Raw genomic sequence first — 26774 nt, 5'->3', positions numbered from 1 at the left:
GAAGGAAGGTCCTCGGCAAATCATTGCTAGGTTGCAGCAGAGAATGATGAAAGACTGCAAGCTCTTATCAGATTAGACGAACAAGACGAGCAGCAAGGTGCAGAATGGTGTGCTGGCAGCCAGGTCTCGATCAAACCTTCCATCAGTGCAACACGCATGAAAGCAGTCTCGGCCAATGGTGGCCAGAGCGGTGTGATGTAAATGCACCAGCGTTGGCATATGTTTTGCCCTGCAGCGCGCAGAGCGGGCTGTGTTCTCTGCGCCCGGCTCGTATTGTGCGCCCGGCGGCCGTGCGCAGACTCGGGCCCGGAATATGTGTCCAGCTGCGCCTTGTGACATGGTCAGCAACAGACTTGTAGTCTTGTGGTCCCGAAACAACAAGAACAAACGGATATAGGTTCAAAGGCAATAATTTCTGGGGAGAGTTTGGTAAAAGCGAGTGAGAGGCCACCTTCATCTGCTTCTGTAACTGGTCATGCGGGAAGAACCCGCGCTGTGTAACCAATTACACAGCCTCATCCCACATTTTGCGCCCGGTGTTGCATCGTCGGTTTGTCCAACATCAATGACTAGGTAGAGGTGTGTGGGCAAGCGATCGGGCTGGGGGTTGGGAACGTGCAAGGAATCGCAACGTAATCTCTTCCGTGTGGAAAGAAAGAAGAGGTCTGATGTACACTCGCCACATAAATAAATAGAGATCTGTCTAGTTCGGCCAGACCCATCGAATCGACACCTATGTGAGAGGACAAGATCAAACCACACCTAACACGGGATCGAATGGCATTTTTCTATCGCGCATCGTCCGGCATCAGCGCGGGAAGGGGTGCCCATTGAGAGGATGCGTTTTCAGCTCGCGTGGTCGAATTGGTGCTTCTGACGTGGCTTTATTCATCAAGCGTGTTCTGCGGAGAGCTCATCGTGAACAGCGCACCATTCTAACTCTTGTCCCACTTGCCAAATCGTACCCAGCTTTCATAAAGCCCTCTAAATATAGTCCTGCTGCTCGGATCCATACCTGCATTCATTGCTCTCATGACGTCTCTGTCGAGGGCGTCCATGACACTGTACATACCGTGCATCAAGTGATCCTTCATCGATGGCGTAATTTGCCCATCAAGAACACATCGACAATACTCCATAACAAGATACTGCATGTGCTGGCCTGCCAGTTTCCGAGCTCGATTTACTGCGTCGTTCAGCTCGTTGCGGCTACCCTTATTTGACGATCGTGCAGCTGACACCGTAGGATTAGAGATGGACGATAGTAGACGAGCCAATTGTTCTGCCGAGGACAACGACAGGGGTCCTGGAGATTCATGCAGCCACGTGGGCAGCGACTTGCCGAAAGACTTGATTGCATTCGCAGTGGTACCGCGTTGGCTTTCCATCGCTTTGTGACCGGGCCAAAACAGACATCGCAATAGACTTTGCAAAATCGGAAGCAGTAAATGATACCGATCAGTGAGGCGTTTCCGGTGTCTTCCGAGTATAGCTCCGATGACTCCACATATCCGTTGATAGACATCGGCTGGTCGGGATTCAGTCTGTAAATCTCTGGTCTGCAGTGACCGTGTACCGTCGGATCTAGAGGCGACGACGTATAATGATGAAAGCAACCGATCCAGGACGGATTGATTTACCACTAGTGGATGAGCCTCGAGCACGGCTTTGGAGTTTTCCAAAGCAAGACATAGCCCGCTAGTGCTCAGCCGCGCTGGTGTTGTGGCCATACACACAACCTCCGCTAGGGCTTGGACCAAGGCCGGATATCGCAACATGTGTTCCATCTTGATACGTCCTAAGATGCAAGCCACGAAAACGGCACATGCTGGCTGATATTCCACTTGATCGCTCTTCTTGCGAAGAGACTCTAGCGTTGCAGGCCAGCTGGCCGGTTCGAGTTGGGAAACGAATGTCTCTGCCTCAGCAGCAAGAACAGCGGCGCTCTCGTTGGTGTAGGTGTCCAGTGACGTTGTTAACAAGGCCAGCTCTTGGACAGGTTGTTTCTCTGGCGTGAATGTAGATTTGCTGCACTGTCGTCGAAGGGAGAGCTCCATTCGCCGGTTTTGCGTCACAACGCATCCCCCTGTAGAGGATGCTTCTGCATGCGCGAGTTTTTCCTGAATAGCCAGCGCAATATGCCGCAACTTGTCCGTTAGGCCGCCATTATCAAGGCAGTGGAGCGTGTCAAGGAGTAACTGCAGCCTGAGAAGATTCGCAGGATGTGAGGCATCAGGAAGAGCTTTAGATTCTTCTTTCACACGCCGGATAAGAATCGTTTGCATGAACTCAACATTCTTGAGGTGGTCGTCGTTGTCTAAACCGCTGCCCAATCTGTAGGCGAAATCAAGAAAGATTCGCAAGCAGGATACTGGGGTAAACTCCTGACCGCGTGCCTCCAGCTTCTGGACTGTTGCTACCATGTAGGCCAGAATCTCCGTCGTTATGGCCTTTGAAACGGTTAGAGTTCGTGCGCAGAGGGACAGGAAGACCCGGTCCAAAATACGTAAAGCCATCAGATAGGAGGACACGTATGTCTGGTTGTTAGTAGTGTTCGCTTGCGATGCTTCTCCATAGTTCCACTGGAGGACAGCTGCAGCGAAGTCAACCCACTTGTGCCAGTCTCTGTAGTCAACGAATGCCCCGGGAAATGTCGAATCCAACCAAGCCAAGAGATGCAAGTCGTCTGAAATAGCTTCAATTTTTTCATCCGTGCGCTCTTTGAAAAAGCGAGCGAGCGTCGAAGCCACAAAGCGTCTTATTACTGGCTTGCTCATGGTTTGAATCGACAGACAATGCAGAAGTCTCATGCAAATCTTTCTGCTTTTGTCAGTCGACCACAGATTCTTCTCGATGTGTTCGAAAATCAGCTGTCGTAGAACGGAAGTCCGAGCAATGTCCTCAACTTCCAACACGGCAAGCAAGAGATCATGCAAGTCCGGTGGAGAATCGACTTCATAATCCCGTGGCAAAGGCTGAAAGACGATCTCCAGGCAGGCCTGAATGAAGACCTTGAAGCTTTCGGGGTACACCCAGAACATCTGGGATCTTTGCAATAATTTGCCGACACATGCAGCCACCAGTTCATGCACGCCGTTGCACTCGGAGCTACGCCCATCCCACAGAATCACTTGGTTCTGATTGAGGCTCTGCAGCAGATCTGCCAAGTGACTCGCCTCTGCTTCCAGTCTTGGCTGATATTCCCTCGATTGTGCAGCCAGTTGGACAAGGAGAGAAAAGCATTCGAAATATTCAAGATACTTAGAAGCTTTCTTGGCAATATCAACCTCATCAAGCTTCCGAAAATCTTTGAGGGAAACAAAGTGATGAGGAGAGTTCAGCAAAGAATCAAACTCAGCTGGTAGAGCCTTGCCATCTATTAGCTGGAGGAGGAGCCCAATCAACCTCCTCAACCTCCATCGTTGACCTTGATAGTCGGAATTTCGAGACAAAGCATTCATTGCCCCGAGCAATAGAACAACGAGCTTTTGGTGATCGAACCTCACGCTTCCACTCTCAGAGGCCGGGCTCTCCAAAATTGCGCAGAAGATGGCTAGTCTTGCAAAGATTTCGGCCGTGGAGCCGACTTTGTCGCCGATTGTGATGATGGGCTCAATCAGGCTTTCGAGCATCCGTTGACCCATGTTTGGCGGTGCATAGACAGTGATGAGCGGCTTGAATTCGTCAAAGACATCTTCATCTTCCCAAACCAACACGGCGGGGATGTCTTCCTGATCATGACTCGAGGTGTAACGGACCCTGATTGCCTCCGCGAGCATTCGCTGCCAGCTAGCGACAAAACCGTCCAAGTCTCTGGAGCGGCCAAAGCTACGGAGCAAGGGGCGAACAATTTGATCCCGCACTAGAACATATGCAGTCTGAGAGACATTGCTTGCCTCGATTCGATCCAAGACTTGCCCCAAGAACTCTGTGGATGTGGACAAGCCGGAATGTGGTACTAAGATGTTCACATCCAATTGAATAATCTTGACCAAGAGGCTCCAGGGAGCCGATTCAGTGTGTTTCGCTAACACGGTCTGTAGGACGTAGGTGATGATTTGCAGGCCGAGTTGCAATTTCCTCGTATGGGCAACTTCGATTAGACGCTCCAACGATGGTGCCCACTTATCTTGAAGCCCGCGCATTGAGCCGGCGGAAAGCGGTGGTTGCAAAACGCCAGTCGACGTAATGTGGGGAATTCCAGGCCAGCTGATGTGAACAAGCCAAATGAATAGGGAGTCGATGTATGGTTGTTCCAGCTGTCGTCTGCGGAAGTCTGCGATGGGCATTGAGCGTGCAGCTACATCAAGGACAATCCACGAAAGTCCCTCAATACCCGGCGCCGCAGTGGGCTCGGGCTGTTGAGAATGTTCGCTCTCAGTGGGAACAAGGAGGTTGCTGTACGCCTTCAGCAAGGTTTCCATATGTTCGAAAAGCAATACGTCTGTCGTGGCCCTCCACTTCTTGGTGAATTGTTCGTTGAATATGATTCGTTGGGGGAAGATAACATGCAGCGCTAACAGGCGCTCGAGAGCAACTCTTGATCGTACAAAGGATTCACGGCCGAAATTTGGTCTGGCTAGGATGTCGAGCAGACGCAAACAGGGGATCAGGCAGTGCGAGGAGAAAGCCGGGTCCTGTCCATCGCCCTTTTTCCGGCTCGTGGGGGTGATCACGTCCCAAGAGGACAGTAGAGTCTCCAGTATCGCGGACATGAGATCCGAATCTGGTATGACAGTACTGTGGTTCATGATGAACGCCACGACCTCAAGCAAGCTGCCCAGTATGGCAGCATGATCATTCCATGTGGCGGCCTTTATTAGAGGAGTATGGCTTCCTGCGCTCCGTGAAGAGGTCGACGTGGTGGACAAGCTAGCGCAACGGGTTCCTGTTTGCAAAGCTAACCATAGCAGGTCCTCTTGGGAGAGTACTGCAGTTTGGCTGGCCAACAAGGGAGACAATCGTCTCCTTTTCGTCGGACGGCTGCGGTCTTGGGTATCGTCATCCTTCGTTGCAATCGCACTGAGCCCGAGGAGTCCCGCTTGGAGGAGCTCTCGAGTAAAGGCAACCAGCAAGGGTTGGAAGTCTCGCTCGAGGAGAATCTCCGAGCACACATCGGCGGGTATTGAACAAGTTAGGTTGAGAAGGAGAGACCAGAACTTGGAGGACATGACGAAGCTAAGCCACCGGTTAGAAATTTACCATTTGATAGAGCAAACAGGATGTGTCGTACCTTCTTTGAGAGGCGACAGCTTTCTTTTCTCCCTCTTTCAATTTGTCCTCGACACCCAACTTCTTTAAGAGCCAACGCAAGACCCATTGCTCTTTGAACCCATGCGAGTGGGGAGATGTTTTGTATAGCGGGTCCGTGGCACAGCGTGCAATAGTCGTCTCGAGGTTGAGTTCCAGGATGCTCGCAGCCTCGTCTAAAATCTTTTCGGGCGGTCCTTTGGCTTTTTCCAAACCGGCCATTCTGGCCTCGAACGATTCCCTCGCCATCTTGAATGTAAGGGATTCTGTTTAGCACACATAGTAGCACAGTGATTTTTTCGCCAGATACCATTGCATGATTTGTCCGCCGGGTTTTTTGCGCGATATGTGAGCACGACTCTGCGTCTCGAGCTCATGCTCATGTTGAGCCCGGAAAATTTCGCCAAGATTCATGGCGGGCTTCTAGGGAGTTTCCTATTTAGGACTAATATTTTGCTGCTTTACGCATAATCCAGGATAGGACATGAACAACGCTGTGTTCAACAAGTCTGGTGTTCTCTCTAGAACATATCAAATGCATAGTCCTTTCTTTGCTTGCCTATTCGCTCCCGGACGAGATTTTGGCCTTTCAAAGCCACGCACCTCGGATTGAAGGAGGACTGGCTAGGTGTTATTCACTCGAGGGAAGCAAAAGCGGTAGACAGCTGCTATTGGAAGCTATTGAACACATCTTATGCCTCCTAAAGGCTGAACCGGTATACACCGTTAAGACACCAAAGGACTGGCGAATGGCAGAAGGAAACAGCAGCGTTGAGACCGACTACCAAAGTAGTTCGTACATAGAAAATGATGTCCAGGAGGGCGGAGAGCGAAGATAGCATTCTCGTAGATTGGGCTGCCAAGACCGGCTCCTATTGGCTGGTACCTTTTTTCTGTGAGTGGTTGCTGTTTCCGCTCGGAACTGCGCAGTTTGCCAAAGCTCCCCAGTTCAACAACAAACTTGCAACCCTTTGTCTATCTCCACGTTCACGAGGCAGTACAGCACACTTGGGTCACCCCAAAGGTATGCACTCCGCGCCCCTTTCTAGATTCCCTGACTAATGGAACCGCTCAAGTCTCCAAGATGCCGGACGACAACGCTTCGAGCCCTCCCTTACCCGTGGCCAAGTCGAAACCAGTGAGCGAAGCTCTGTTGAATGAGAAGGTATGTGCACAACAGGAGGTGTCGGTGGCGCCGAGGTCCACGACTTGGACTGCTCATGCGAGGGCCTTTCTGATAGGGCCTTGGGTCTTTCCGAGTTCCGCTCAGCATTGAGACGAGCAAAGGCCAATTTGCTGACATTGTATGCAGTGGGATCGTGCAGTTTCATCCTTGGTGATCAGATCCGCCCTCGGATTCTCCTTCGGTGTCATATTCTCAGTACTACTGTTCAAGCGAAGAGCGTGGCCAGTGTGGTTTGGAACCGGCTTCGGCGCCGGAAGAGCTTGGGAAGAAGCTGATGGTGGGCCGATTCTCCAATGCCTGCGAGATAATTGAAGCTGTGATACTGACAGCAATTTAGCAAATTTTAAGAGAGGCGACACATTCAACACGGACGGTCTTCGAAAAGTACGGACTGAGAGGTAGTCAGATCGTGGAGGCGTCTTGTGTTTTGCCCGCAATCGCAATGGAGAGTACAAATGTGTACAACATGTACAGAGCACCTTCTTAAGAGGACCAAATGGTGCCTTTGAGCGGTCTGAATTACTGTATCCGTCCATTTCTGCTTTTCTCCAGCTCGCATAAACCTGCTGGTTATCTGCTCGCCTTCTCGTTCTCAATTTCCCGGCGAAGGTTTTCCAGTTCTGCCTCTCGTTTCCTCAAATGCGACTCGAGTCCGTCTATTTGCTCCGATACCAAGGCAAGATCATCCCTCAGTCTCTTCAAATCACCGCCTGATTTATTCCCGTTTTCCGAGTTTAGCTCGACATATTGTCGTTGCTTGTACTCGAGCATTTGCTGCGCCTCGCGCTTGACTAACGTCCAGTTCGTTTTCCCGGGTTGTCTAGGACCTCCATTCTCCAGTCTTTGCTTTCGTCTTCGGTCCGAGGCCGCGATCGCGGCATCGTGCTGGGATTCTAGTTCGCGCAGCTCGCGTAGAAGTCTGACCTTCTCCAGGTCCTCGTCCTCTACCACGTCGGAGAAGTCGGTGCCCTTGGGCTGGTAAGAAGAGCCGCCCTTCCCGCCAATGCGGCTCAGATAAGCGTCTCCGAATTTGGCCTTTCGCCCTGTAGATGTCTCTTCATCGTACTTGTTCGGTCTGTTTCTGACGTTGTCGATCTGATAGTCGATCTTATTGCCTTCAAAACTTGCCCTCAAGCTCGGCGGCACAGTACGCGGTATCCGGAAGCCTTCGTGACGGTAGTTGAGAATGTGCAAGAAAGCGAGACAGGCGTCCTTGGAGATGGTGTCTCGACCACTCGTGTTGACGAGGTTCCACGCGCTCCGCACATCCGTATCCGGCACATCAAGGCTGGAGTAGAGTGTGTGCAGGCTCTCGAAGCTGATCTCTCCCCTGCGGTCCTTATTTGCAGAATAGATCTCCTCGTACTTCCGCTTGTCGCCAGGGTTCATATACCAATCAAAGCCATCTTTCAATCCAGCGTCTTCTTCGTCATCTTCGATCCTCTCAAACAGCGCCTGTTGGTGGCCAGTCAAGGCACGGTTGGCCTGGACCAGGTGGGCCTTGGACTCTGGGACGAGCCAGTCGGGCAAGCTGGGGGGCACGTCCTGATATTCGCCGTTGACAAGATCGAAGATGAGTCGCATGGCGACGCAAAACTCCTCAAAGTCTAACTCGCCATCTCCATCGACATCCGCCAGATCCCACACACGCTCGAGCTGGTCATCCCGCAGCTGCGAATTCCGGAGGACGTTGGCTGCGGCTTGATTTGTGAGGCGCGATGAAGGTGTGGCAGGCTGCTGGACCAGCGAGGAGAAAATCTCCCAGTAACGGTCGATTTCCCACTTCTCAATCCGCTTGGTGCCTGACATGGCGGATAGGCAGGTTGGTGGAGGAAGATGGCTCAACGAAGGGACGAGCAAGGCGAGGAACGACAGGAACGGAAACTCTGCAAGATGCTCAGGAGGACAAAACAAAGTACCGAATTCGTGCTGTCAATCAAAACCCGCCATGAACAATCATCTTGGAAAAGGGTGTAGGTAGCTAGCTGGTGGTTTCAGTGCACGCACCGCTGGGTGCGCGAGTACGACTTAAGGTCGTCAGCAGTCCGGGGAAGAGATAATAGACTCCGGCTGCTTTACCGAAAGGGCAAAAGGCACCAGCTTCTGGCAGTGGAGCGGCAATGGCGTGCCCACGCCGCTTTTAGCTTACTTACAGCCTTCCCTTTCTACACCTCCTAGGTCTTGTAGACAACAGAGGTTGTTGGGGGAGGGTGAGAAAACTGTCCCAAGGCATCGTCAGTAGACGCCGCAAGCCTAATTCAGTCGCAGACGGGCGTTTCCGTGTCCTTCCCGCACACAAATCCTGGATATACTTCCCAATAGCCCGTGACCTTTACATGGATCCTCAAGCAGCATGACACGAGGACCTAAAAGGAGCCATACTCTGTTTGCACCTTCATCTGCCTGTGAGTTCTCTGGATCCCAGTCACCCATCGCTTCAATTGTACACCATCCAAAGATATATCTCCTGCCGCCAGAGTGTGCTCTGACTTTCCAACCCGTCAAGGTCGTTGGCCATTTGCACCCTTTGCAAATGCGAAGGCATACTGGGTTTGGGCGCGTATCGTGGTCTGTGCTGGAGCTGCATCTGGCTGAAGGCAGGAAGCCCAGAATGTGTATGCACTTACGCGCTGGATACTGCTCTGTTAGCGGGAGAATATAGCCTGAGCAGCCATGACCAAGCGAATGAGGCTGTGCTTTCTTTGTTGCCGGCGGCGGGTCAGCTGCCAGTTCTCGCTCTGAACATCTTGGCTCCCGTGCCGCTCTCCTTGTTCTGGCAAGTTAACTCGTGTCACACTCTCTTCTACATTGCAAGCATTGTCTCCTGGCGACATATGGCCGTGCAGGGTACAAATTGATCCGGGGGACGACCCCTCAGCGGTGCCGGGGGCTGTGGTGATTGATTTCTGTATCGTCCTAGACTTCTACGCCCTGGCAAAGGAATACCAATTCATTCTGCGTCTGCAATTGCATCAGCGCGAGAATGCCTCAGCGTCTGCCGATGGTTTACAGCCCAGGAGCTAGACCTGGAGCTTCCAACAGTGCTTCTCCGCCTCCGAGTGGAAATTCCCAAATCCGGTTAGCATGACGCCTAGTCTCACTGCTCCGCCCAATTCCACGCCCCTTGAATTCAGCCTTGCCGTACCATCAGGGCGCTTCAAGGCGGAACCACTACGATTTGGAATAAGATATATCATGTGGAAATACGGCACAGGGGAACGCGGTGAGTTCCCCCTCTGTCACCCATTTCCAGACAATCTCGAAAATCACCAGAATGCATATTTCCCTCAACAAACGCGACTTCTCCAGCAACGACGCTGGCTTCAATCTCAGCACCACCGGCATTACCAGCATTTGTATTATCGTCGTCCTCTTCATCTCCGTGACAGGCTGTCTCTGTCTGCTCAACACACCAAGGAAACGGCAGGAAAGACTTGACCGCCTGCGTCGAAGCCAGCATGCTGTTCGCACCGCGGACAATCGACCAACGAGAGACCGCCTTCGATCTCATCGACCTTCAGGCTGGGATGCCCAAAGGCTTTCCAACACCCAGATCAAATTTCCCGCTCAGGCATATGTTGTCGGCAAGGCTGTTGAGCCGTTTGAGCCTCCGCCAGCTTATCAAGCATGAGTGATTATGGGGCTGCTTCCGAGAACACCACATATCTCACACTGTCACCATTCCTTGTTGGTAGATACGGAGTTTATGGTCTCATAGACATAATACTAGGACTCAGGATGGTGGCATACTGCATTGATGATGTAGTCGAATCATGGGGAGAGCCGGCCTTTTCAGTCTTTGGGAGAGGGAGGGAAAATCTTACCATTTCGATAAGCTTCATAATGATCCCTCGACCATTTCTTTGATTTCCACCCTCTGACTGTCCTCTGTCTTCGTCTTCAAGACCTCGATGCCCTCCTCGGTGTCTACTTCCACTTTCTCCTTCTTCACTCGCCTCTCCGTAGCCTTCCAACCCCGTATCTCTGCCTTGCACAAGCCAGTCCCGGCAAGGTCGCACTCGCCACACCGCCGCCCAACAGGCAGACACACCGTCTGCCCTAAACCCACAAGCATCCTGTTGATCTCATGCCATTTGTCCCGAGGGAGCCAGCCTTCCAACCACGCCCTCGTCTCTTCCGGAGTTTTCGTTTTGTGCCAGCCCCAGAGGTTTGTGATGCGGTGGACGTGGACATCTACGCCGATCCCTTCATCTATCCCCCATGCCGCAGACATACAGAGGTACGCCATCTTCGGACCCACTCCCGGTAGCCGAATCAAACCTTCTATCGTGTTGGGGATGTCGGAGTTGTATTCCTGTTTAAGGATGGTCGCGACTTGCTTGATATATTTTGTTTTGTTGTTGTGGAAGCCGACTTTGCCGATCAGACTGTCAAGATGCTTTGGGTCACAGGCGATAATATTGTCGACTGTGAGGGTTGACTGTTGTACTTCGTCCTTTGGAGTGGGAGACTGAGGAACCAATTCTGTGTGTAGGCGTTGCATCGCGACTGCCGTCACCGTATCTTTTGTCTGAGAGGATAGCATTAGACTTGTCAAGATGTGGTAGCGTTTCTCCCGTGGCGGAGCGGCGGGCCAAAAGAGCTCTTCACAACCCATGGTGTCCACTGGAGCAGTTGGATTCCTTTGCCGCATGGCATTGATTGTATCGTACACCTCAACCCAGTTGGAAGGGGGATGTATTCGCACTGTCCCTGATGGCGACGTTGTCCTCCGTGCCGGTATTTTTGGTTTTGATCTCGCACGCCCATTGGGCGATGATTCTTTCTTCTCCTCTTCCTCCTCGTCCTCCTCCTTCTTGATTCTGCGCGGCGAGGTCCATTCGGTGGTTGTGGTTGAAACAACAGTCGAAGTGAACGGCAAGTCTGAACCTAACTTTCTTTTTCTGCTCGAGCGCGATGACGAGCTTAGGATGTCCTCAATATCTGCGCTTGGAGCGACGTCCGCGCCCGCCTCATCCACCGATGTTTCACCTTCTTCTTTCACCTCCACGTCGGGATCGTAACCCAGCGCAAAAGACGCCAGTCGTTTCGAGCTCCTCGTCGTTCGGCCGGCGCGAGCGTTCGGGGACAAGGCGTTGAAGATACGGGTGGTTTCCTGCGAGAGCTTGGATGTCCGCATCTTGCACAGCCCCTTCCCGTGTTAATTGCGCTCAAGGTGAGGGCGGTAGAAAGTGGTCAAGTTGCCTACCTCTGCAGATCTCGCATGGCCCCTGGACGATCGCAAGTCCAAAGGCCTGCCACGCGCTGCATCGCGAGTCGACCCGCGAAACAGGCGCCAATTGGTGGCGTTCGATGGCTGGTGGGCTCCCCAGGCACAACCTCGGCTGCGCCGCGAGATGACCTTGCAATGCGTGGAGCTGCTATGACAACAACCACAGCAACACCACTTACTTTTCTTAACTATATCCCTCGCCTTTGGGTTCCATCTGGCCCGACAAGTCTCTAGCTCAAGCCAGAACTCCTTTTGACAAGACAATCTCGTCCGTAGAAATGTCATCCACTCCTCGCAGCGGCAAATCCTCCTCGACTAACGCGCTGAAGCGCCTCACTCACGAACTTCAAGACCTCCAATCCTCCCCCAATGAAGCAGTCCTTCACCTCGGGCCCGTCAACGAGGAAGATTTATTCCAATGGGAAGCTGTTCTAAAAGGCCCTCGAGACCCGGCGTCTCCATACCACGGCGGCCTATGGCTTCTCTCCATTACCGTTCCGCCAACCTACCCATTCGCCCCTCCCAAAGTCCAATTCATCACACCTATATGCCATCCGAACGTGCATTTCTCCACGGGGGAGATCTGCCTGACACTCCTGAGTGGTGAGCACTGGGCACCGTCGTATACGCTGAGCACAACCATGGGCGCCATTCAACAGCTCCTCGTTTCTCCGGGACTGGACAGTCCTTTGAACGTCGATATCGCAAATTTGTACAGAGAAAATGACGCCATTGGCGCCGAGAGCTTGGTGAGGTTTTGGACGGGCGCGAAGAGGTGGGCTGGTGAGGGTAAAGGTGGATGGCTAAGTGAGAGACGGAGAGGGACGGGAGGGAAGTTGGGGGAGTAGGAAACATGCTATGAGCTGGTCTGACGTTGCTTTTGGTGTTCTACGAAGGCTCAAATCGGTTTTTGAGAGGCAAATTTGGTCTGTGTGTCTTTGGCGCTTTAGTAGTGAGGATGTCTACGTTCACTCTCCAAGCGAAGGAGTAAAGCGCAGCGAGGTACAACGCGGAGTATATGGGTCCGATCCGGGAATCAACGAGTTCAATCTCTAGATGGGCTTCGAATTCGCGTCAGATCAGATCAGCGGCTTTCAAAGCAGTTGGGAGGAACCAAAGGTCGGCATGGGCTATTGTGATGTGAAATGGGAGACGTCGAGATGCACGAAATCAGTCACTGCCTGCTGGCCATTGATGATTTAGAGGATTCTGAAGGACTTGTTCCCTTCAACAGTGAGGCGAGTTTGTCCGAGCTCTGGGCACTCTGCAATGTTGGTACGCAATGTAATTTGAAAACATGTCCAGCAAACAAAAAGTCCCAAATTGCGCCGTTTGAGCCTGTGAATCATGCCCTTGCTCGCGAGTCGCGTAATGTTTTCCCTTGTACATCTCCACCTAGACCGTCGATATAAGCTTGTCAGGCTTCTGCTGAGGAATAGTGGCTTCGATCAGAGAGAGCAATCCACCACTTGATAGAGATGTAGTAGTAAAGCAGCAGCCTGCCATGGCTTCAGTTGCAAGTGTTCGGTGGCCTTGGGCAAATCATAGTTTGACAAGGCTGGCAAATTTCCAGTAGAAGCATAATACTCCACCGTAAATTGTACTGCAGATCATAGACCCGCCCTTTCCGACCTGGACGCGCCATTGACCTGCAGCCTCGTCTCTGGTCCTCCTCCGCTTCGACATTTGTCTCCGTTTGCCTGTCAATACTGCATTGCCTGTCCTGCTCCTCCTACAACACTGTATTGCTCCTTGCAGTCCTTCAAATACCCTCGAGAAGAACCGACGAGCGTTCGCGAGCTCCCTCTACAGCCACGCCAGAATGGCAGACAGATACTCATTTTCACTCACCACATTCTCGCCCAGGTACGCCGACCTTGTTTGTTCCTTGCGCAACCAGTGTTCCATGCTAACACGACGCAGCGGCAAACTCGTCCAGATAGGTATTTCGATGTCGGTAGGGATGGCCTAGACCGGTGCTTACTCTCCGTCCAGAATATGCTCTGAACGCAGTAAATCAAGGTGTCACGTCGTTAGGCATAAAAGGTACAGAGGATGCCAAATACATGCCTGTGCATAGTGCTGATATATAAATCACAGCAACCAACGGCATCGTCCTCGCGACCGAGAAGAAGTCGTCATCACCTCTAATCGATCCTCCTTCCCTTTCGAAAGTATCCCTCATCACACCCAACATCGGCATGGTCTACAGCGGTATGGGCCCGGATTATCGAGTGCTGGTCGATAAAGCTCGCAAAGTCTCACACACGAACTACAAGCGCATCTACAACGAATACCCACCGACACGGATATTGGTTCAGGATGTGGCCCGAGTGATGCAAGAGGCTACACAATCCGGTGGCGTACGGCCCTACGGTGTGAGTCTGCTGATAGCAGGATGGGATGATGGGATTGAGCCAGAGACCGTCGCTGCGAAAGAGGGCGAGACCGAAGCAGAGGCCAAACTGGCAAGCAGGAAAACGGGCGGCATCCTGAAGGGCGGGCCCAGCCTTTACCAGGTCGATCCCAGTGGTAGTTATTTCCCTTGGAAGGCCACGGCAATTGGAAAGAGTGCGACGAGTGCAAAGACCTTTTTGGAGAAGCGATATAACGACTCTCTGGAGCTGGAGGTGAGAAACAATGTGCAGAATCTATTTCGGGGCTACAACGCTGACAGACCTTCTCAGGATGCCATTCACATCGCGCTGCTAACGCTCAAGGAGACCATCGAAGGGGAAATGAATGGCGACACAGTGGAGATCGGTATTGTGGGTGAGCCTGCCAACCACCTTCTCGGGTACGAGGGCGTGGAGGGCGCGGTGGGCCCAAGATTCCGCAAACTCAGCAAAGAGGAGATAGAAGACTATCTGACGAATCTGTAAGAATAAAGCTGGACGTTGGGTGCGCAAGCAGAGACTTCAAAAGAGGGTTCCGGTGCCGGAAAATGTGCTTTCCCTTGCTTCACACTCTTTGGCGCCGTGGTGCCGACCTCAAGAGAAGGATATGTCTTTGAGGCTGATGCATTAGGGGCGCCAGCTTCTCTTCACCCATCCACATAGGGAGGTACGCATGGTTATCGGCGCAGGTCGGGACTGGTCTCGAGGAAGGACAGGCTGAGAAGCTTTTTGAGAAGCATGCAACCATCAAACCCAAGCAATTGGAACTCCTACTCGTACAGCCTGGGTTGTCTCAGATCCAGCCAGCACTCTGCAATCGCTTTGAGTCCATCGTTCCGGGGCCACCATTTCGTGTCTTTCCTGACTCTTGTGTTCTTTCCCCCAGAGACCTCGCATCATCCCAAGCTCAACTAGGTCTTCTATTCCCGTCTCTATCGTTCTGGATCTTCTTCCTTCCGATCCTGCCCTATCCTTCGTACCTCTCCCTCTCGTCCTGCCTTTCCCAGACGCGTCCAGTCCTTCGCACCCACTCGTCCTTTCTTCCCCGGACGTGTTCCCTCCCCACCATAGCTAGCTACCGAGTAGTAATACTCAGCATTACTAGCCAAAGGAGAACGAACCGGACAACCCAAACCCAAACCCAAACCCAAACCCAAACCCAAACCCCTTCTGGCAAGAGGCAGGAGGGTCCCGAAACGCGAATCGCACGAGGACAAAGGGCGATCTATTCTAGGAGCAGAGGCAACGGGGATATCTCATGGTGACACATATATTCCAACGAGGTATCGGCCGAGTAGGAACGAGAGGTGTTGGGAATTGAACCGGCGGGGAATCCATCACCAGGTACGGAGTACAGGGAGGGCTACAGGTCCAAATACTCCGTACAAATCCAAGAGCAGATACGGCGTATACAACGCCAAAGAGCCCTTCCATGGTCGACAGAGGGTTGTTTAGGCGTGGGCTAGAATGTTGCTTGCTGTAAGGCAGAGGAAGAGTCACTCCTCCATTCCTCACATGTCGATCCAGGGCCGGCCCGAGGATCACGAGCGTAGTGCAAAATCAAACCAACTCTACGAGATCTGACGGACTCACGCTCTTGGACACTTTTCTTTGCATTCCTCTAGGATATCTGACGGCCTCCCCCACAGCCTGAACGTCCTGAATTGCCCAACGTACCCGGTAATACTAAACGCCATTCGCTGGTCTTTGAGCAAAACCCTCATGAGATAACCGACACGCGGACGCCTCTCTCCCGGCTTTGAACCCACAAGTCAAGACTCGGAAAACCGAAGAGGTGCACAGCTCTGAGCAAGTAAGGCTGGAGCCCGGCAAGACACATCATACATCGTCGCTCCGTCCAGAAATCGCGAGCAACGTTGAGCTGATGATCGCAGCTTTGTGTGTGACTGTGCGACGCTCTTCTCGTCTTTTGTAATTTACGCAAAGTCCAAATCCAGTTGCACCACCAACCTAAACATTCCCACGCCAGTGATCATGCAATTCCAGAAGACGCCCATGTACAAGGGGTAACAATCGCCCCCTTCAACGTTAAAAAAAAACCCCCCAAGTAGCCATCTGATCGTGACTTCGTAACAGTCGGATTCCAGTACAGTAGGTAAGACTTTATTTGCGGATAGCAAAAAGGAGACACCTCTCCCACCAATCCCTCAAAAGGAGCACCGAGGCGCGCCCGTCATCGCGTCTCTCGGTTCCGTCCGGGTTTCCCATGATGATGGCAAAGACCCAGAATACGGCCACGATCCAGGCGGCAATGGCATTTCCAATACTGATGAGAGGAGACACAATATGGATAAGAACCAGGCAGACAGGACTGAACTCAAAGGTATGAGCATTGTCTAGAGCCTTGGCAAAGATCATCTGCAGATGATTCCGAAAGACTGGCGCAACCATTCGGACCAAAGAGAGACTGGGCGAGCATTCTTTGCGACAAAGTCGTAGGGGGGTAAAGACTATGATGACGAGGACGGCGAATATCGAGAATATGGAGCTGAATAAACAGTGAAATGGGTCAAGGAAGGACATCCACATCTGGAAAACGTGTCAGTACAGGCAGTTGTATCAACAGAATGAAGAGGGTTTCCCACCAGAATCCACAGGGCATGGTCGGCCTCCGTCGTTTCGTCTTCTGTGATGGACTTTTCTTGGATGTACCGGAATACAGCCGAGTTGTCTTCTATCACTGGCGTTTCCCCCAGATTACTTCGTTTAGCTCCACTTTCCGAGTGTTGTGAGCCCGAGGGCGAGTGTCTGTTTATCGTCTCTTCGGCCAAACCCCTCTCTGCTATCGGGCCGTATTGATATTGTTTGTATGGTAGGTAGGGCTTATATTCCGCGCCCAGCGTCGACCCCGACTCCGCGCTGGATATGGAGGTCTGTAGTCGGAGAGGGTCCTTCTGACGAGGAGTGGTCGGTGTTCGAAGAGTAGGAGAGACATGGGCGATCGGAGGTTGTTGCAATGGAGGAGGAGCAGCTGGGTGGTGGTGGTATTCGGTCTGGTGCGAGCTCGGACTCTCTCTGGCGGGATCATGGCCCGACGTCTGTCTCATGGGCTCGGGATCGGGCTCGAAGAGCATTTTGGTCGTCAGAAAGGACTCTGGTAGGACAGGTCCTTTTCATCACCGAACAGGCGGGAGGAGCAGCTGCTGCGGCGGTGGTGGGCAACAGGCGAGAGCAGGTGCGAATTGACCAGGTCTAGCAGAGGGGACATGGGGAGCAAGGATGGAATGAAATACCAACATGATTCCAGAGAGCGGGAATCGCCCAAGAACACAAGAGACACGATCTTCTTGGTCCTGATCATCCTGCTCGCTCAATCCGGCTCAAATCCTCCACTTCCGCTGCTCGAGCCCCGGCCAAGATCTGGGCACTTGGCTCTTTCTCTAGGCGACATCTTGGCCTTCTGCTGCATGGATCCCAGGACGGTTGATTGCGTCTGCTTGGGACGGAGTGCCGGCCCATTGAGGCCTGTGGACGTCGCTGGCTGCGACCTCCGTTGCATGTTGCCGGTTTGCTACACCGTTTATTTGACATATTTTTCGTTGATCGAAGGCGACGAAACCGAAGACTTCACCCTGCCTGCCTGCGCTCTTGGCATCCGGCTGCTGCGTGACCTGCGCTTTTGATAGGGCGCGATTGCGCCTTCGCCTGTGGAACCCAGCCACCCACCCACGCCGCCGCCCGGAGCAAATCACCGCCTGCCCAGTCCAACAGGACCACCACGGTGAGGAGCCTTGTCGCAAAACTGCCATGAAAACCACAGCTAGGGGAAATATACCGAGTAGAAGGGGATTCTGGAGCTCGGTCACGTGGACCGCCCGCATCGCCCGGGCCCGGAGTTAACCATTGGCGAAAAAGGGGTCACGGAGAACAAGGGCTTTGGATACCATGATCGACGACTCAAACACTCGGGCTTTCTTGGAGGATCCTCAAGGAGGTAGTCAAGTCATCGTGTGCCCGCAGGGTGAGTTTATCCCCCATCCAGCACATTCCATCTCACAGATGAACTGCTGTCTAACAGCCTACCTGTCCCATCTTCTCCCTATCATGTTTGCCGTCAACGGTTGCCCCCGGGATCGCCCCTTGAAACCACCAGCAAGACCATCTCTACCTATTCTCATTATGATCTATTACGAAGACCCAAGTGCTGACATACTCGGCATCGCCTTGTTCACCCTCTTGTCTGCGTGTACGGTGCGTCACCAGTCGACGTAAGATTCAGTGACCAGCGTAAGATATTCTCCGGGCGGCGCTGGGCATCCTGCTTGGCCAGTCCACTCCAAGATGATGAATTGCCATTCCCAAGCACCTGCAGAGTGACTAATAGAAGAGATGAAATACCCCCCTCTCCGAGGACAACCTTGTCGGTCAGCAGGTGGACAAATCGTTGACCTTCAATGTATGGGTCGCCTCTTGGGTAAAAGCTTGTTCGAGTGCTGCTGCATGTAGCATCACATTATATGACCACAGATATCCTCAAAATGTACTAGCGGCTCAGGGCGTATTGGCATTGTTTATGCAGAAGCCATGCTCGGCTCTGTTGGATTTCGGAAGGGTCGGACACTGAGTTCGGTATAGCGATGCGCCATGCATACCTGGGCAATATGTTATCTCTTGATGATCCGTGGACGGCCAAGCACCGGTGATCAGCAGTGTCTTCATTTAAAGACCTCCTATCTTGACCTCTCGCATGGCTTTCCAAACTTTGCTGCAACGACAGTTGGTACCAGCCAATTGGCTGTGATGTACAAGCGTCTTGCTTCAATGATTCTTTCCGAGGAGGACGCGAGCCCCTGGTGTCGAATGTTCCCTTGTCGCGATGTGTTGTGTCATCAGGAAGCATACATTCACCAGCAGTGGTTGGGCGTGTCCATCGTCTGGGCCTTACGTAGGGCGCCCGGCTCTCGTGGTAACTAATGCCAAGGTCAAGATAGTAGTGTGACGCGGCCTGGCCTCAACCGATAGGGACCAAGCCGGGAATAAGTTCACTTGGCCAAGGCCTGTATAACTCACCGGATAATGCATACCGCCCGAGTTGATATTGTGTGCCCTTTATAATGCCCGAGGCATCGAGGTGGAAGGAAGAATCGCCTTCATATGACGGCTGTTGTCAGAGCTGTTCAAAGTCCCTCTCTGGGCCAGCCAAAGGCCATCGGAGGACGTATGAAAGGTCAAAAGCCTTGAGTATGTGTTTTGCCAGAATACCAGACTGCTCGCTCTGGAAACAAGCGTCTGTGCAACGACATCAGGGATCCCGCGATGATCGTTAGTGCAATGATCAGACGGGTTGCGAACGGCAACAGGCTCTTACTTGAAACCCCAGATCAATCAGAACAGCAGTGTCACCAAGTCTGAGGTATGTAGCCACGGAGCATCAATTTCCACTCCGCCAGAGCTCGGCGAGGCTAATCAAGGAGTGTCAGGCAATGCTTGCCACTAGTCCGACATGGATATCCCATGATGGAGGAACTGAGCTGTCATAGATTGACGCCAGCAGGGCAGTGGCCTGGCTACACAAACATTTTGCGTTGGAAAGACAGATGGTGGGTAGGCTGACAGCCTCGTCAAAGACAAATAGGCGAGTGGCTGCTACCCGGGGACAGGCTGTTTCAAAAGTTCCTGTCGTACCACACGCCTGGGATCGCGCGCATGAAGGTTGATGTTTGGTAAATGATGCGGTCAACCGTCCGATCCCTTGTGCAACCACTGTTCTGGAAGCCCGGGTTGGGGGCAATCCGGCCTCGCCGCTTCTCAGGATCCCACATCACGTGCAGGGACGCGAGGCGAGGCTCGCTCGCACGCTCCCTTTTGCCGGGCAGCACAAAACCCAAAATTGGGAGATCTCGAAATGGCATGCTCGTAAGCACACTTGTGCCCACATGGCCGGCGATTTTGAGCCGGTAAAGGCGCGATGATGGAATCGCACCCGAAGATAGAAGAGGCTCACCTGAGCACGGGGTCTCCCTGGCACGCCTGGCACCGATGGTGTGCCTTGGGACTCTGTTAACAGCCGGAACTGGGGGTCCAATTTGACGTCGCCTTGTGCAACCTTGTATCATGCCCACGGGGGTCGCAGGAGAGTTGACGTTGTGACATGTGTGTGCCGTAGAACGTGCGACTTCGCCGTGCCACCATCCTACCGCTGTTTCTACGGCATAGCACTGCGTAATTGTGCTGCATCGGGCTGTCGGGAGAAGCGCAATGCAAGGGCGAGAAGAATGCTATGATCCGCGCCCAGCAAAGACCTTGACGCAAGGGCCAGAGACGCCAGGAGTGATCGACTTTCGAGGGGGCATGCAGCTGTACGAGGTAGCAGCTGGACAAGCCCAGGTGCAGATCATCGTCTAAGTGTTTTGGTTTGGGATTGATTGCATCGGTCGATCCCCTGCGATTTTGGGCACCGGGGAGAAGGGGCTCCACTAAACGAATTCCAGCGTTTCCTGAACCTGCGGCTGATCGGACTCGGGTGTTGAAGCGATCACTTGGGGCTTGGGGTGATTCCCTTGCATTGGGGGGAGGTAGGTGTCGCTCGTCATTTTGACAGTTCAGCGGTGAAGGCTATGGAGAGGACGAGGGTTTCTACAAGGACAAGTGGCTGCAGTCTGACAAAGAAATACGAGTTTTGCGCTGCGACGGACACCTCATAGGCGGTGTTTGAGGAGATGGCGTCGCCAGATAGAGCGATGGAACTGAAGAGAGCACAAGACAGTGAAAGAGCCAGTTTGATAGCCTACGAGCACCTGGGTAGTGAGCCTTTGAATTTGATAGCCAAAGGGCTTCCAGGGACTGCTACTGGGGTAATCTACAGCACCTACCTTATGTTTGGCGTGGTTTGCCGCCTAGTTGTAACCTCGCCTGGTAGCATAAGGCTTGGTCTCCAGGCACCGAGCTAAAGGACACAAGCCATGCGCCGCCCGATAGCACGCCCCGAAGCCACATTCCCCCCAAGCCCACAAATCCCGGCTAGCACCCCCTAACCTTCTCCGGGTAATTGGCCCTGCTGAAGGCGCAAGAGCAGGCGTCGCGCTGGGCTTGCGCCAGTTCTGGCCCCCTTAAAAGTGGCACTGAAATAGCCCACGGAAAAGAAAAGCCTCGTCTAGTAAGGGACGAGGCCCTCCGCTGGTACGGAGTACTTGCACGAGGATGACCTGGTGACTTTCAGGTCGTCCTCTTTTCGGCGTTGACCATGTTTAGGCGACTGCGGAGATGCCTCGCCACGTTTCCTTGTCAACATTCTCGTTGTTTCACCCCCTAGACACTTGCCCGGTTTTACGAGTCTGGGCTCGAGCTCTGAAAGGCTGCTGTCCAGCATTAGGTCAAGATTTTGAGACGCAACGCCGATGATGGACGGTGGCCGGGAAGTTGATGGTCTGGGGCTGCCAGAGAGGGGTGACAACAGTAGCAGGCGGTTGGCTGGCATTTGATTCCTTTTCGGAATGTCCAAATCTTCACGGGTGGGTGGCTTGATCCCGTTTCTCGAAACAGGCCCAGATTGGCAGGCAGCTCATGGGGAGTAGAAATGAGCTAAGACGCTAGGCGAGAGATGTGGAGAAGAACGGAGCAGCTGCCAACTCGGATGGATCCTGGAGGAGTTGAGCGGCGAGGGCGAAGCGAGGGAGGGGGACCCCCGGGTAAAGAAGAGGCCAACGCCATGCGTGCAAGAGGTACCTGCCGCCTGTCCCGTGGCTTGCCCATCGTGCCCCTCTGCAAGTAGCTAGTCGAACGGGAAAAGGCAATGGGATAGGTGGCTCCGTGGCTTGGTGGACCCCCAAGTCAGGCCTTCCCCCTGCCTCCTCTGGGCTCCTCCCCCTTCCAGCCCACCCCTGGCTGCTGGCGATGACGGAGCCACTCAAACGTGCCCCAAAAAGCCAATTGAGCACCGCACACCATCCAAGGCACGGCCCACAGAACCTGTTCGTTCTGTTCCTCCTGTTCGTCATATGCCGCACGCTTCCAGCAACAAGCCTGACCTGTTCTCCATCCCCCCTGGTCTCGCCTGAGAGCTTTTCTGGTTTAGCCCCCTCAGATTGCGAGACGACTCCAGTCAGCCACCCACCAGCAATTTTCCCTTTGGGACTTGCCGGTCGTTTTCGTATGGAAGGTTGCCGGCGGGCGGATGTGCGATGACGATCGCGATGATTAGGTATGATGATGACAAGAGGTAGAGGGTGCAGCCAGGGGGAGGATAGGGTGGTGAAGAATGAGATAATGTTGCTTCTTGCCACGCGCTTTACTTCTTGGAAGAGTGCTGGGGGGCTCTGGCCTCAGGATGAGGAGCAGGATCAGGCTCGGACTCCTCTTTTGGTCTCGTCTCTTACCCGTGGTTAAGGGCGAATCCAAAGCTCAAGAAGACGGTGCTACCAACTCGCCTCACCTGGTTTTCCCACGTCAAACTCGCGCGCCACCCGCAAGCCATCTCTCCAGAGGAGACCTAGGACCACTGGACAGTAATAACCGCACAGCCTATAAGGGCCAGAGGGTCTTAGTAAGGAAGCCTTTTTTGACAAGCAGCCAGGCGGAGGTTTTTCGAGTGTCAGACGGGGGGGGGTCAAGGGACCCCACTGCCCACCACCACAAGGCGCTACTGGGTCGTGCGCACGCTATGCGTTCCTTGACCTGGATCGCCCAGCAAACCCCAATCCCGTTGCACCCAGTTGCACCCAGGTGCACCCAGCGGCCGAGGCCAGCCCCACCCGCCTGGATGCTTCATCTCGACGCCTCAAAGGAACCCCATGGATGCCCATCCACCGCCCATCAACAGCCACCAACCGCCCATCCACCGCCCATGCTACTTGATCCGAGCACTATCGGGTCCCGCCCTGCCCACACCCAATCACCCAGGGCTCCATCGCCCACTCCACCTCTCCCCCCTTCCTGTCGCTGCTTGGTTGGCACCCCCCGGTCCCAGCCCAAGCCCGCCAGCCGGCTAGAAAACTAAGAACTGTCAGAGCCCGTGCACGGTGCACCACAGCCTGCTACTCTGATGGCAACCTGATGTGCCCGGCTCTCCTTCTCGCCCGCCGACAAATGATCCAGCATGAGATCTATAACCCTACCTCTAGCGTGGTTTCCCGTGACTTTGCTTCAGAACGAGAGCCCTCTTTCCTCTTTCCTGTCTTCCCACCGTCATCCTCCACCAGCTTCTTCTCCTGTGTCGCCTTGCTCCCATCTTTGACCTTGGTCTCCCTTTACCACGCCGTCGTGCCCTTTTGCTCCCCCGGTTACTCTCACCATCTTCTACTCTATGCCCTACCATCATCTTCCCAGGACATAACGTCGTCATTTTCGCGCTCCTTGCTGTTCTCGTCACCCTAGCCCCATTTTTCTCCCTTCGTCCCAAGCAGCCAAGTATCTGGGGCTGATTCTGCCTACTATTCTTCAGACGCTACTTACCGCGTCCTCGAGCACTTGCTTTATTTTCCATCACGCTCATCGTGAGCTTGACGAGAGGAGGCGCATTTATACCGCTGTTGAACCTTGCCGACGCCTCGGCTCACAGCGCAGCTCCTGGTCTGGTGAAAATTTGCCCAAGAGCTTCCTTCTCCCTGACCTCCTCCGCCAGCAGAGGCTCCTTGCCTTGCGCCGCCTGAGGGATTGACAATGGCTCTCGTGCCTCATCCATCGCCTCCGGGCGTCATCGGTCTGCAACCTGGACCTCACTTTGGTGGACAGATCAACGGAGCCACGCCGGTTGATGCGCATATGCAACGCCAACGCCTTCTGGCGCAATTGAACGAATCAACATGGCAAAGAATAGGTATGCTTGTAGTACTGCTCTCCGACCGACCTTGTATGCTAACTGCGGTTGGTACCAGGATCCCTGAACGAGTTACTTGGAGACCACGAAGCCGCTCTGTTTGCGTATGAGCAAGCTCTCAGACACAACCAATGGTCAACGCAGACCCTGAACGCGATTTCTTGTATTCTCCGGACAAAGGAGAAATACCCTGAAGCTATGGAATATCTCAAAAACATCCTGAAGGTCGAACCTGCCAACGGCGAGGCGTGGGGGAACCTAGGTAAGCGCCGTTTCTAAATTGCCGGGGAGAGAAGTTGACAATTGCAGGCCACTGCTATTTGATGATGGACAACCTCCAAGAAGCTTACACTGCCTACCAGCAAGCTCTTTACTACCTGCCCAAACCCAACGTAAGCTGTCCGCCGCCCCTCGTCATGCTGTCCATAGATCTAACGTCAATGAAAGGAGCCCAAGCTGTGGTACGGCATCGGTATCCTCTACGACCGATATGGCTCCTTGGAACATGCCGAGGAGGCCTTCTCCCAGGTCATGCGCATGCAGCCAGACTTCGAGAAAGCCAATGAGATTTATTTCAGACTCGGAATAATTTATAAACAGCAACAGAAGTTCTCCCACAGCCTCGAAGTGAGTGGCTCGCTTGCTTGTGATTAACTCTGCTGACGACCTCTCAGTGCTTCAAGTACATCGTTAATGATCCGCCACGCCCTTTGAATGAGGAAGACATCTGGTTCCAGATTGGCCACGTGTATGAGCAGCAGAAAGATGTAAGTCTCTGTCGCCCCCCTAGCAGGCCGCCCGTCTAATCTCTCCGTACAGTTTGAAGCCGCAAAACAGGCGTACAGGCGTGTTCTAGAGAGAGATCCGAAACACGCCAAAGTGCTACAGCAGCTCGGCTGGCTGCATCATCAACAGAGTAACAGCTATGCCAGCCAAGATCAAGCCATTGAATACCTCGAACAGTCGGTCAGCTCAGGTATGTGCCACTTATAGGCCTTTTTCAAATCTTTGTCACTGACCCTGCTTCAAGACAACTCCGATGCGCAGAGCTGGTATCTGCTTGGCAGATGTTACATGGCACAGCAGAAATTTCCAAAGGCGTATGAGGCTTACCAACAAGCCGTTTACCGTGATGGACGGAATCCCACATTTTGGTGCTCCATCGGTGTGCTGTACTATCAAATCAACCAGTACCGAGACGCACTCGATGCATATTCTCGCGCCATCCGGCTTAATCCATACATCTCGGAGGTGTGGTACGACCTTGGAACTCTGGTAAGCATCTGCAGTGTAGTTCACAATATTGCCTTGCTGACGACTGGTATAGTATGAGTCTTGCAACAACCAAACTTCTGATGCTCTTGACGCGTATGCCAGAGCAGCTGAGCTTGATCCGACCAACACTCACATTAAAGCCCGTCTTGCACTTCTGAGGAGCGGAGCAGCAACTGGGCCTAATCAGCACAATGCTCCCGTCCCGCAAGATGTCCATCCGCAAGCATATCAGAATGGCGTTGGAGTACCTCCTGGCCCTCAATGGGGTGGACCTACGTCGTCAAACCAGCAACCACAACAACCTCCAGTCGATCCAGCTCGTGTTAACGACTGGGCGAGAGGCATCGCGGGCATCAATCCGCCGCCGGGACAACAGCAACAATCGCAGCCGCAGTCGCAGCAGTCTCAACCACCGCCGCCGCCGCCACAACAACAACCACCGAACGGCTATGACGCACGCGACGCCATGAGAGCTCCGCCTCCACGAGCTCCTAGCCCACGCCAGGACGGTCCGCGTCCGTATGACTCATCGCGTCAAACTCCAGTTCGCAAGCTGCAATCTCCGTCGCCTAAGATGCAACCGGCAAATCCAGGCATGTTCCCACCTGGGCCTCAGACTCTTCCGCAGATCTCGATGCAGGATCGTCCTCCGGCTTTCGGTAGTGGAGTCCGTCCGTCTCCTACCATGAATGGAGCACCAGCGCCTCATGCTAATGGCAGCGCCTCTGGTTCAACTCTCCCACCGTATGGGCGGCCTTTCAGTCCACCTAGTGAGCTGCGGCCACTGAGAGATGAACGACCTCAATCCCCAGGAGGCGGCTATCGCCAACAGCCGTTCCAGTCCAATCAACCATTCCCTAGCATTGCTAATGGCGTGGCGTCCGCTGCACCCCCTCTTCCTGCCGTAGAGGGAGCTCCCCGTGATGATCGCCCACCCTCCGCTATGAAACGGAGCCGTGAGTGGGAGTCCGATGGAGGGCCCTCTAAGAAGATAGCAAATGAAGAGACTCGTGCACGTCTGGATGACCCAACCCGTCGAAATAGCCCCCCAGGTCGGTTACCAACCCCGAAAGATCACTACAGGCGCAGCTCCTCTGAGTCTCGTCGCGAGAATGAACGGCGTGCGAACGAGAACTACCATCCCTCGGAGGCAGCACATCATCCTTACACCCATCCTCAGCAGATCCCGTCAATGCAGTCTATCCTCGACGGCCCAAAGGAGGACCGCAAAGAACAGGTCGAGCAGGCAGCTCGCAAAGTCGACGTAGATGAGGATTATGATAACAATAGTGAGGACGATAAGCGGGCTCCTCCTTCGGCAGCTCTGAGCAGCCCCCAGGTGGGGGCACCTCCGTCAGTGACGCCAAAACAAGAGAATGCAGCATAGTCGGTTTCGACATCGGTCAGGATTTCCTATCGTGATTTTCATTTCTGTCGGTTGTGTTGGCTGGATGTGTACAGCAGCAAGATTGAGCCGGAGGAATCAGCATTGGAAAAGATTCACAGTCGCATTGTTACTTCATTCTGTAAAATGAGTACATGTATCTTCTTGAAAGAATACGAAATAACGATATCTAACTCAGATCCGCCACTGTTCTCCCTACGCTTTTCCTGTGCATTTAAGAAGTGGGTTTGGAAGAAGCGGTGTGATCACGTGAC

At 53.5% G+C, this 26774-nt stretch overlaps 10 protein-coding genes across 10 annotated transcripts; 5 read left to right on the top strand and 5 right to left on the bottom strand.

Moving 5' to 3' along the window:
• Positions 1–435: 435 nt before the first annotated feature.
• Positions 436–5589, bottom strand: PV07_12176 (uncharacterized protein). Its single transcript, XM_016399677.1, has 2 exons — positions 5234–5589; positions 436–5178 (listed from the first exon to the last, which is right to left on the bottom strand). Exons 1-2 carry the CDS (start codon positions 5497–5499, stop codon positions 936–938), a joined length of 4509 nt encoding a protein of 1502 aa, XP_016242489.1. The 5' UTR covers positions 5500–5589; the 3' UTR covers positions 436–935.
• Positions 5590–6187: 598 nt separating this feature from the next.
• Positions 6188–7141, top strand: PV07_12175 (uncharacterized protein). The gene is made up of 4 exons (XM_016399676.1): positions 6188–6274; positions 6327–6415; positions 6563–6713; positions 6774–7141. Exons 2-4 carry the CDS (start codon positions 6335–6337, stop codon positions 6836–6838), a joined length of 297 nt encoding a protein of 98 aa, XP_016242488.1. The 5' UTR covers positions 6188–6274; positions 6327–6334; the 3' UTR covers positions 6839–7141.
• Positions 6763–8470, bottom strand: PV07_12174 (uncharacterized protein). The gene has a single exon (XM_016399675.1). It carries the CDS (start codon positions 8243–8245, stop codon positions 7007–7009), a length of 1239 nt encoding a protein of 412 aa, XP_016242487.1. The 5' UTR covers positions 8246–8470; the 3' UTR covers positions 6763–7006.
• Positions 8471–9635: 1165 nt separating this feature from the next.
• On the top strand, positions 9636–10272 carry PV07_12173 (uncharacterized protein). Its single transcript, XM_016399674.1, has one exon. The coding sequence runs from the start codon at positions 9711–9713 to the stop codon at positions 10065–10067; it is 357 nt and encodes a 118-aa protein (XP_016242486.1). The 5' UTR covers positions 9636–9710; the 3' UTR covers positions 10068–10272.
• PV07_12172 (uncharacterized protein) lies at positions 9728–11692 on the bottom strand. Its single transcript, XM_016399673.1, has 2 exons — positions 11646–11692; positions 9728–11588 (listed from the first exon to the last, which is right to left on the bottom strand). The coding sequence occupies exon 2, from the start codon at positions 11574–11576 to the stop codon at positions 10275–10277; it is 1302 nt and encodes a 433-aa protein (XP_016242485.1). The 5' UTR covers positions 11577–11588; positions 11646–11692; the 3' UTR covers positions 9728–10274.
• Positions 11693–11827: 135 nt separating this feature from the next.
• On the top strand, positions 11828–12995 carry PV07_12171 (uncharacterized protein). Its single transcript, XM_016399672.1, has one exon. The coding sequence runs from the start codon at positions 11948–11950 to the stop codon at positions 12515–12517; it is 570 nt and encodes a 189-aa protein (XP_016242484.1). The 5' UTR covers positions 11828–11947; the 3' UTR covers positions 12518–12995.
• Positions 12996–13354: 359 nt separating this feature from the next.
• Positions 13355–14913, top strand: PV07_12170 (uncharacterized protein). Its single transcript, XM_016399671.1, has 5 exons — positions 13355–13535; positions 13593–13612; positions 13665–13715; positions 13770–14299; positions 14357–14913. Exons 1-5 carry the CDS (start codon positions 13492–13494, stop codon positions 14549–14551), a joined length of 840 nt encoding a protein of 279 aa, XP_016242483.1. The 5' UTR covers positions 13355–13491; the 3' UTR covers positions 14552–14913.
• A 746-nt stretch (positions 14914–15659) lies between these two features.
• On the bottom strand, positions 15660–17611 carry PV07_12169 (uncharacterized protein). Its single transcript, XM_016399670.1, has 2 exons — positions 16672–17611; positions 15660–16615 (listed from the first exon to the last, which is right to left on the bottom strand). Exons 1-2 carry the CDS (start codon positions 17158–17160, stop codon positions 16190–16192), a joined length of 915 nt encoding a protein of 304 aa, XP_016242482.1. The 5' UTR covers positions 17161–17611; the 3' UTR covers positions 15660–16189.
• A 631-nt stretch (positions 17612–18242) lies between these two features.
• PV07_12168 (uncharacterized protein) lies at positions 18243–19879 on the bottom strand. Its single transcript, XM_016399669.1, has one exon. It carries the CDS (start codon positions 18924–18926, stop codon positions 18570–18572), a length of 357 nt encoding a protein of 118 aa, XP_016242481.1. The 5' UTR covers positions 18927–19879; the 3' UTR covers positions 18243–18569.
• A 3189-nt stretch (positions 19880–23068) lies between these two features.
• On the top strand, positions 23069–26709 carry PV07_12167 (uncharacterized protein). The gene is made up of 8 exons (XM_016399668.1): positions 23069–23840; positions 23899–24102; positions 24150–24232; positions 24288–24467; positions 24515–24607; positions 24660–24816; positions 24871–25115; positions 25168–26709. The coding sequence occupies exons 1-8, from the start codon at positions 23684–23686 to the stop codon at positions 26500–26502; spliced, it is 2454 nt and encodes an 817-aa protein (XP_016242480.1). The 5' UTR covers positions 23069–23683; the 3' UTR covers positions 26503–26709.
• The last annotated feature ends 65 nt before the right edge of the window (positions 26710–26774 follow it).

This window comes from Cladophialophora immunda, assembly GCF_000835495.1.
Source record: "Cladophialophora immunda strain CBS 83496 unplaced genomic scaffold supercont1.8, whole genome shotgun sequence".
NCBI classification, from domain to species: domain Eukaryota; kingdom Fungi; phylum Ascomycota; class Eurotiomycetes; order Chaetothyriales; family Herpotrichiellaceae; genus Cladophialophora; species Cladophialophora immunda.
Note: the sequence above shows the minus strand (reverse complement) of the source record. Positions and strands in the feature narration are given on the sequence as shown.